Genomic DNA, 10,066 nt, shown 5'->3' with positions numbered 1-10,066 from the left:
GCTCAAGTTTCACAACATGAATTACTCGGAAATTGTCTATTGCTGTCAACGTCAGCTTCATAAGCCTTTATAGGAATTTCATTCTCTCACAAATAGCAACATCGTCCACAAATGTAGATAAAACTTTTTCGTCCACTTCAACATCATATTTCTTATTTGATGCATCTTCTAGTATTGTGCAAGTGGTGAGGCTGTTAGATTGCTCTTTCAAAGTAATTAGCGAGCATTTTAGCAGATAACTATGCCGTCATCGATTTCCACTTAAGGAGGCGCATTTTAGGCACAAAAAGGTTGGCGACATTGTTGTTATTGTTGTTACACAAACTGCTTTACACTTCAACACTTTTATGTTAAATTCCACATCTCGTTGTTCAAATCCACTTGGGATTAGTTAAAAGCGGCCGACGACCATTGCGGGATAACTAGGGTACCCGAAGCCTTGTAGATCTGCATGTGCTTTATACCCTCCGGTACAGCTTGAATCGGGGCCACGAGTAATCCTTATCCTATGAAGTATTGAAATTGAACTTATCTTTTTATTTTCGTCATTTGCCACCCCATCTGGTTTTAGACAGATACATATGTGTGGCCTGTTTGTTATATTATTACTTGATATTATTATTCTATGCTATTATTTATATTGAAGAAGAAAAGGACTAAAATGAAACAGACTTGGGATGAAAACCCCAACAATAATACCTTCCGATCCAAACAGAGAAAAAATGTATACCTATGTAAAGAAAAGAGGAAAAGTAGGTAAAGAAGGCGATAACTTGCAAAGGAGCTAAATGCTCTAAAAGAAAGTTATCACAGACTATTATATATTGTTGATTAAGGTTTTGTGGACATAGATATACAACTTGTTAAAAATAAATATATTGAGCGTTTGACAACCCTATCCTTATGGATTTTTTTGTATTTATATTTTGAGTTTCTAAAAATTCTAAAAAGGTTATATGATTTCTCTTGTGGCTACGATGGGCAACGATGTATACTTGGAGACATGGCCACAACGCACGTGTGCACATATGCTATGCCTAACATTGTTCACAGAAATCGAAGAAAAGAACTGGCGAAAACTCAAAATGTATTCAAGCGTGAAAAAGATTTATAATTTTGACATGAAACAAAAGATCAAACATACTCAACTGAAGAATAACCCTTTTACACAATGCCGAAAGTAATTTTCGGCATTCAAACTATTTGACTCTTTGGTTCGGCAAAATAAACATTGGGCATATTTAAAGAGAGAAGCATAAAACGAAGAAGAAACACGACGACGAAAAAGGTATTTACAATTTTTTTTGAATTCGAAGAACTTGAAGTAGTAAAAAAGGCGTCACAAAATTGTATATTTATTTAGTGTATTAGTTGACCGTAAGTATAAAACTTTTGTTGCAAATAATTCGCTTTATTTGCTTTTACGGCAGCTTGCGAAATTGTCCTGTCATTTCTGATCATGACATAAATGTCCAGACATCATTTTTCACATAAAATTCAATTCGCTTTACGTTTTCTTCTCTTTCAGGAAATATATAAAAAAGAATTAGGGAAGCAAATATCAACAATGACGAGGTTATACCTATCCTCCATTTTACTGACAATTTTATGTTCCTTCTCTCAATATTGTTATTGCGAACCGAAAGGCAATGTTTATTCAGCGATCTCACATATGGAACCATTAATAGATATCGAAAGAAGATTAGTGAAAATCGCAAGAGAATATCTAAATCAGGAAAGACATCAATTAAATGGGTTAAAACAGTTTGCTGACTCCGTCGAAGAGGCCATGAACTTATCAAAAGATGATCCCATGAAATACTTAGGGAATCCAATTAATTCATATTTAATTATAAAAAGATTTACTTCCGGTTGGAGTGATTTAGGGGACCGGTTGTCTGTAGATGATAAAAAATTAGAAGGTCAGTATGCTGCGTGGTTATTATTGTGTGTCATCCGTGCGTTTAAGTATCAACCATTCGCCATTGAGATAAAATTCTAGCTTTTCGCATGCTAAGAATATAGGAAAAAGTGTCACTCAACGCAACTTTATGTATGGGCGTAATTAAGGAGAAGAAACAACTTCAACAACAACAACAAAAAGTGTAAAACAATATACATACTACGATTTTAAAGCTTGTAAAGTTTTCTGATTTCGTAGTAGATAATCGCGTTTTGTTGCATTATATTTAGATGTGAAAGTTTTACTTAAATCCAACGAAATGTATATGCCGACGTTTGAGAAGGATATGATTGGTGCAACGGACGCCATCTTGAGATTACAAGACACATATGATATTACAGCTAAAGAGATATCTGACGGTATCGTGGAAGGTAAGAAGTTGAACTTTCAAAAGAAGATGGCCATTGTGACCATTTTGAAGATTTACAAACATAAAAAGTAGGACTTAAGATCCTCCACCTTTATGAAATTTACTCCGCTTTGCGTGTAGTGTTTTTTCCAGGGTCATCAAAGTTCGCTACAAAGGTCCATAAGAACGAGGTTAACGCAGGGAATTAATCTTGTCCCAAGGATCCTGTGGCGCCTGAGCCGTTATTACGGAGTGGATCAACTTCATCAACAAGGCAAAATGCCCTGGGAACGGGGTTGGCAGAAAATAAAACAACACAAGGAAGGCTTAATAGATAGTTATCATGTTTTAGGAACTACAAAGTCTTCACATGTCCTTACTGCTCAAGATTGTTTGGATATTGCAAGCAGATCACACCAGGAGAAACGCTATGTAAGAACCATGGAATGGTTGAAAGAAGCAGAGCGTATTTTTCACGATCCATATTTACAACATCGGCGAGGAAACGCTACAGCGCTTGAAATTAACGAATTTTTGGCATGGACGTATTATTTGGTGAGTTTTATTTTAATCTTTTTATTTTATATTTTCACCTTATAAATTATAAAACAAATGACTCTGACTTGTTTCCGGGGATGTGGCGGGATTATGGCGCTCCCTTCGTAATGACAAGTCGTGGTTCGGTCCACAGCGCGGGAATGCTTAGCCCATGTCTATAACACAGCTACGGTTTAACCCATACAATGTGAAGGAAATTGGTTAGGCAATGCCGGTGTATACCTTATGTATATATTCAGAACACAGGAACCGCTTTGATAACAATGTTTCAAAACTGAAGTGTGTATATGCTGTATAAATATTCGTAATAATAATGTCTATAACTTTCTTTATTGAATGTGACCAACAGCAACCATTTTCCTCAAGATAAAGAAAAATGGTAGACACCGCAGGGATCGTATCGTAAGATTTAATCTCAAAGGGGCTTTAAGATAATAAAACAATATGTCGTCCACCATGGTTGAGTGACAAAGAAAATTTTCAACCTGTAAATAGTTAAGACCCATAAATTAGCTTCTTTTTACTTTGAAATAACTTTGAAATACTTTTATTAAAAAATCACAATCTAGCAAATAAGTGGGGCAAGGTTCCCTCCCAGCGCCAGAATTTATCTACTCAATTCTTCTTAGTATGGAAAATATTGCTCCTTTTAAAGATTCAAGTCTGGGCTGTTCTCTTTTTTTCTTTTTCTTTAGCAAATTTGAGGCTTGTTCTTAATAAAACAAGAAAGTCAAATGCTTAACTCAACCCCAAGCGCTTGCTAAAAAGTTTAAACTCAAAACATTGAATAAATTAATTTTTATTAACAGTACATACAAGCCTGGTTAGCGCAGTAGGCAGCGCGTCAGTCTCATAATCTGAAGGTCGTGAGTTCGATCCTCACACTAGGCATAGCTTTTTCTTTTTTTTCGTTTTATACTTTCTCTTTAAATTTTCTTTTTTTAATTTACTTTTTTAATTTTAATTTAATCTTTATAATTTTTATATTTATTTGCTTTAAGTGTAATTTTACACTGTTTTACAACAAACAAACTCTTATATTAAAGTTAATGGAGTTATTTGTTGAGCGTCTCGCACTCTTTATCTTAGCAAAATATTATTTTAAATTTGGGTTAGCAAAAGTTAAGACAAAAAACGGACATGGGGGAGTGTGTTCAGCCGTAAACGGACATCTTTTACAGGGAATTTTTGGATTTCTTGCTGATTTAGCCACCAAATCGGCAAAATTGTGCGGACGACCTTTTGGATGGCCTCTTAAAGTCCTTTTATTTTTAAAACACAGATAAACCGTTTTTGACAGTATAATAATTTTGACAAGATACATGCGTAAAAAACATTACATTCAATTCTTAGAGATAAAAAAAAAAAAAACAATTATCATTTGTAAACATATGGTTTTATTTTTGTTTCGTAGGCAAATGACATGGAAGAAGCATTGAGATACACAAATCTTGTGTTACAGGAAGGTAATTTTTTTCAACTTGTTACAAAAAATACGGGCACGACAATTTATTCCAACAACTTTTTTATTTAAAGAAATAAAATGTCCATAAATAATGCACAGAAAAGTTACATCAAATTTTCTTTTGACTAACTCTTTTGACAAAACGCAAAGCACGACACAAAAATGCATTCATTATTGCAACCTCGTCCCCAGGACTTGTTAGGCTTTTATATTTGGACTTTCTCACACACCTTTAAAAAACATTCCTAGGAAAAGCGAATTCAAATATATAATATTTATTTTTAAAAAGCTGAACATATATACATTTAAAAGTATGTTCTTGGGTATTTTTCAATGTAAATTTAGCTCCCTTTCTCTAGATCCTGTTAATGAATCGGCTGTGAAAAATCGAGAATTTTATAAATTTTATAATAGAGAAAATAAGGAGAAATGGTTAACCCCTGAGCAATGGAATTACAAAGAAGAATTGAAAAATGACAAGTTGTATAAAAATGGAACGTTTGCTTTGGCTTGTAACAGCAAATCTAAATTGGTATCTATAAGTTGTAGCTAAAGAAACAAATAAACAAACAAATATAAAAAAACAAAAACAAACAAAATTAAACAAAATTAAACAAACAAAGAATAAAAAGTATGAAATGAAGCTAACAAGAATAAATTCGCTTTTCTGCCATTAATTAAATTTTTTACCCTGAATATATTCTACACGCATAAACACGTCATTCCACGAATCATTTCTCGATCTGTTAAAAAAGAATCAATGGTCCTGATTTTAGATCCTACAAATGAAAAAGTTCTGCAAAATCAGAAAATTTATTCATGGTATGTGAGCAGGAAAAGAAAGTCACCTGAAAACGAGGCTACGTATATGAAGAAAGCACAGGAAGTGTTAGATGCATTTGTTAATTTGCAATATGTCAAAGCATGTCGGGATACTAAACCGAAGTTGGTAAGATGACGCCATCAGCTTTTTTAAAAAAAAGACATTTTCCAAACTCCTGATCGTTGACGTAAACAACGCAACGTGTTGCAAGCATAAGAAAACAAAATTCGATGCCTGTTGTTTGTTTTTGTTTAAAATATTCCTGTTTGTTTGTTGTTGTTTTTTTTGGTTTTTTTTTTACAGTTTCTGTTTTTAAGTCGTGGTCGTTTTTAAGTCGTGTGTTCTCACATTTAAAGTTATTTTTTACGCTATATAAATTCAAGAATTTGATTTAATTTTTTACAATATTTAAAGTGGCAAAAACGGCCTTGTAGTGGCGTACTCAAAAATAAACATTTATATAAAATTCGCACACACAACTCATGTTTTATTTTTCAGTTTAAATGTCATTTTAATTATCATTATTTCTCTGTTTCAGTTAAAAATTAAGAATCACAATCACCTTGTGTGTTTTTACAAACGCAATGCACCCACATTGACTTTAAAACCTCTTAAAGTTACCCGTATGCATGACAATCCAGAAGTGTACATCTTCCATGATCTCCTTCAAGAAAATGAGATGAAAGAATTACGAAGAATCGCGACACCGAGAGTAAGTACACGTGACTGTGTAAACGTTTGTGCGTTGGTTTGGAGGCTTGTGTAAGCAAGTCAAAAGTAGAGACAGCATCCCAGATAGATGCTCGAAGAGGGTTAAAGTCTTTTCGACCTCAAAGTCTTTTTCTTGGAACACCACTAAAGCTCAGCTGTTAAGTTTAGTAGACCTTGTAAAATTAAAGAACGAATAAAATTTCACTTAGTGTTAACCTTCCCAACGAGCTGATTCAACTTTGAGAGGCATAAAACATTCATTTTGTAGTCTAAGTTTCATATAAATATCGAATCGTTAATTTTGTTTTTCCAGCTTATGAATGCACAAGTAGTTAACACAGAAACCAATGAAATAGGTGACTATGTGGAAGCTGACTATCGGATTGCAAAAACGTAAGTAATCGAGACAATTGTGACGTCATAATCATTTAATCAGTTGTAAAAAGGGTAGCTATTTATGTAGAATAGGTGTGTTTCTATTTCTTAACGGGATAATTTACAATGTGCGCAATTTTTTTTTGCTTTACTACTGAAGTATCTGAATAGTATCAGGTTTTGTGACGACTGCTAAGGAAACCAATGAAAACCAAACAAATCTATTTGTAAACATTGTTTCAAATATTTTCCGTAACAACAGCACACGACAAGAAAGTAAATTTTATTTTTATTTTCTATGCGTACGCAGCTCCTAAACCTTGATGAGTGCTCTAGATGCTAGAATCGACACCCCCTCCAGAAAGCTCTTATTGATATCGGTAGCTAATATTAATTATTCTGTTTCAGAATGTTTTTAAATGAAATGTTTCCAAGCGATAAAAAGATATCAAACAAATTAGATCAAAGATTCGGTGAAGTGACTGAATTAAATATGAAGTACTCTGAGGAACTACAGGTAACTTTAAAATTTAATTTTAAAAATTAATTTTTTTATTTAATATGATTAAAACATGCAAAAATATTAATACGTAGCAAGTGATCTGCTTCGTTCATGCTAAATTAGAATGAATTTAAGCCTAGTCTCCAGGGACAAAACACCTAACATACCTTAGGTGCGAGGTTAAATGAATTTATTTATTTATTTCAGATGAACAATTATGGGTTGGGAGGTCAATATGAATTTCATCATGATCATGGGGTAAGGATCATTTTTAAAAGATGTATATACCCCCTTTGTAAAAGCTATATATCCCTCTAAAAATTGTGTTTACCTCCTGTTTAGAATAAATAAATAAATAAAAGTATTTTTTATATATTATATGTATTGGTTGGTGACTACCAAAAAATGCAAATTTTAGAACTATTGTGTGGCATATGTCTGAAGCACAACCTCGTTCTCAGTGTTTTTTGTCTCTTTTGAAAACCAGGCGGCGAGACGAAAATGGCCCTGGGGGAGACTATTCAGATTTCGCCAATCAGATATGTGATCTGATTGGCGAATTTTTTTTTTTCAAAAAATAGTTGCGCAATAATCGCATGTCTCAGCGAGTTAGTGCGCGAGTTAATTCATATGTTGTTATATTTGAAAGGCCGTCCAAACATCAAAATGTTTTAACATGCCCTGGGAATGAGGTTCTTTAAAACAATCACCTTTACTTATTTTTTGGCGAAATTTAGAATAATAGTTTTCACTCTTCGAAAAATACCCAGTGTTGACATAATGATATCAACCATGGACATTTTTTAATCGGCTAGCAGGGACGACCACGACGAATGACACAGTCTAAGTTAAATTTACATTTCTGTAATTGTAGTTACCTGGACAAGGATTGGCGAATCATCCAGATGGAAATAGAATTGCGACATTGTTATGTTATGTGAGTTAATTTCAGTGCTAACAATCTACGTCGTTGAAATATTCATTCATGCTGTATACATTTTCTTTTCGGATTCTGTTTGTCTATGTCAATAAACCATTCCTGTTTTAGTTAAGTGATGTTGAACGAGGAGGGGAAACCGTTTTCACACAAATCGGATTATCGGTTCCACCGAAGAAGGTAATTATTTTCATTTTCTTCTTCCAGGGTGACCACTAATAAAATGACAACAAAAGTAAGGATATTAAGGAGAATTAAGGAGACAAATTGACATATTTTAAAGGTATTTTGCTGCGAACAGGAAAAAAAATAAAAAAATAAGGATAATTAAGGAGAAAACCAATTTTAGTTCTCTATCTTTAATGTTACATACTACGTTCTATGATAAGAAAATTATACATATTATACAAATATACATATAAATTATGCCTTGAAAGAAAATATAGGATTATGTTTAAACACTAAAGAAACACATTTTTCTTTTTTCATTTTCGCCGAATTTAATTTTGATTATTCCCGTAAACTTAATTCCGCCAAAAATTTAACGTTTTCTTTGGATTGCGAATTTTTTTACCGGCGAAAACTTAAGTCTGAATTTATTTTTTTAATTTTCTTGTTTTTCCATGATGTCGACTCGAACATAACAATGGACTACAAAAAGTAACGCTAGCAAATCTCCACAAAATTAATAAATACTTTATTTTTCGTAAAATTATCGCCTTATAGCAGAACGTCTTCAACTTAGCTTATTCACTTAACTTTTTGCGCATATTTCTTTTCCGTACAAAGCTGTTTCTGAAAAAAATCCTTCGCGAAATATATTTAGGTTTGCATGAAATAATTAATGCATTTCTTCTCGAACTTTATAATATTTTGTCGCTCCTGTTTTTGAACACTTTGTTATCTAATGGTTTTATAAACAACAACAGATTTTCAAGATTGGTTTCTATTTATTTCACAAACCTCTGAATAGTGCGCAAAATATAGTTATGCAAAGAAGTTTGTTACTCACAGTAAAAGTGTTTCTGTAAATTTAGGGTGATGCTGTGTTTTGGTACAATCTATATCGTAACGGGACAGGTATACAAGATACTGAACACGCGTCATGTCCCGTTGTATCTGGGTCAAAGTGGGGTAAGTGTATAAGTTAGATTTAGTACAAGCAAACCTTGTCGCACATGCGTGTGGACGTTTATTTTACGCTACTCAGTTTAAATACAAACACACGCAACCCCCTGACGTTAGTTAATCCCGTCTAGCAAAAACGGTCATTCAGGAATTTTGTTTTGGAGTATAAATTGCCACAAAAAATTGTACGCCACAAATCACATCATACTTTTTTGTTTGTTGTTATTCCAGTATTTTTACCCTCTTTAGTTGCAAATAAATGGATTCATGAACATGGGAACGAATTTAAAAGAAAATGTTTGCTCAATCGATATGAATGAAATATTTTGGCGCGAAAAGACAGTTAGATTGGTAGTTATGGAGCATTATATCGAGAGTTGGTTTTTTGTCAAAGAGGATGTTGTAAAGGTTTATAGAGATTGTAACAGTGGACAGACATATATAAACACAAATTTTGTAAATTTTAAAACTATTATTATGAATAGAAGCCATTTTTGAAATAACAGTTTTTTTTTTAAAAATGTCTACTTACTTCCAGCGAAATATGTTTTTTTGGTTGAGCATGAGCAACGACTGTGTGTAGAGGTTAGCGCTTAAATCATTACGACATGTCACTTCTAGCTCTTTCTTCGTCTTTCTTTAGACTATGATAAATAATTGCGTTTCCACTGAGTTTCCCCATAATTGAATTTCCGTGCCCGAAGGCGTAGAAAATTCTTTAAAACCGTCGTTTTTTACTTTCGGAGCATTTTTTGAGACAAAATCGACCCTGGGATTTCACGTTCCTCTGAGAGGAGGATAGTATTGGTATAACTAACCCTGTCCCAAATGATCAATTGCAACGTCACAGATTTAAACTTCGTATCCAAGCTCCCTAAGTACTGGGAAGTCATCTAAATGACGTTTCAGGCCAAAATTGGTATTTGTTTTCGACAAAATTTGGCACAGTTAACAAAGAAAGTATGCTGAACATGATGATGACATCAAAATTTTGATTTTTTGTCACCTAAATGTCATTATAGGCCAAAATTGGTCCAAAAATTAAAACTACTTTATTCTCGACAAAATTTGGTATAGTTAATAAAAAAGTATGCTGAAAATGATAGTCACATCAAAATTTTGATTTTTTGTCAACTAAATGCTGTTTAAGACCATAAACGTTTCAATCGCAAGACTTTCAACCATGAATGATAGGCTGTATTTTTTGTTAGCAATTTCTTTTAAAATGTAAGTTTATTATGACACGTTTCCTTTT

At 33.1% G+C, this 10,066-nt stretch overlaps 1 protein-coding gene across 2 annotated transcripts; it reads left to right on the top strand.

Moving 5' to 3' along the window:
* The first annotated feature begins 1,202 nt into the window (after positions 1-1,202).
* On the top strand, positions 1,203-9,314 carry LOC130647911 (prolyl 4-hydroxylase subunit alpha-1-like). Of its 2 annotated transcripts, none has more exons than XM_057453913.1 (14): positions 1,203-1,288; positions 1,529-1,922; positions 2,194-2,334; positions 2,665-2,867; positions 4,285-4,336; positions 5,112-5,284; positions 5,697-5,870; positions 6,183-6,262; positions 6,653-6,761; positions 6,954-7,004; positions 7,621-7,683; positions 7,795-7,863; positions 8,721-8,817; positions 9,061-9,314. In XM_057453913.1, the coding sequence occupies exons 2-14, from the start codon at positions 1,568-1,570 to the stop codon at positions 9,129-9,131; spliced, it is 1,638 nt and encodes a 545-aa protein (XP_057309896.1). In that variant the 5' UTR covers positions 1,203-1,288; positions 1,529-1,567; the 3' UTR covers positions 9,132-9,314. The 2 variants fall into 2 exon arrangements, with proteins under 2 accessions (XP_057309896.1, XP_057309897.1); XM_057453914.1 differs by lacking the exon at positions 5,112-5,284 and adding an exon at positions 4,695-4,867.
* The last annotated feature ends 752 nt before the right edge of the window (positions 9,315-10,066 follow it).

The sequence above is a fragment of the Hydractinia symbiolongicarpus genome, chromosome 6 (assembly GCF_029227915.1).
Source record: "Hydractinia symbiolongicarpus strain clone_291-10 chromosome 6, HSymV2.1, whole genome shotgun sequence".
Taxonomy (NCBI): Eukaryota; Metazoa; Cnidaria; class Hydrozoa; order Anthoathecata; family Hydractiniidae; genus Hydractinia; species Hydractinia symbiolongicarpus.
The sequence above is the reverse complement of the archived record's forward strand: the minus strand, read 5'-3'. Positions and strand labels throughout refer to the sequence as shown.

Bases quoted from the DNA above. Each gene is read 5' to 3' on its own strand.
- LOC130647911 (XM_057453913.1), top strand. From the start codon at position 1,568: ATGACGAGGTTATACCTATCCTCCATTTTACTGACAATTTTATGTTCC. The intron at 2,868-4,284 runs GTGAGTTTTATT...TTTGTTTCGTAG, and splicing joins TGGCATGGACGTATTATTTG to GCAAATGACATGGAAGAAGC. The intron at 4,337-5,111 runs GTAATTTTTTTC...TCCTGATTTTAG, and splicing joins AAATCTTGTGTTACAGGAAG to ATCCTACAAATGAAAAAGTT.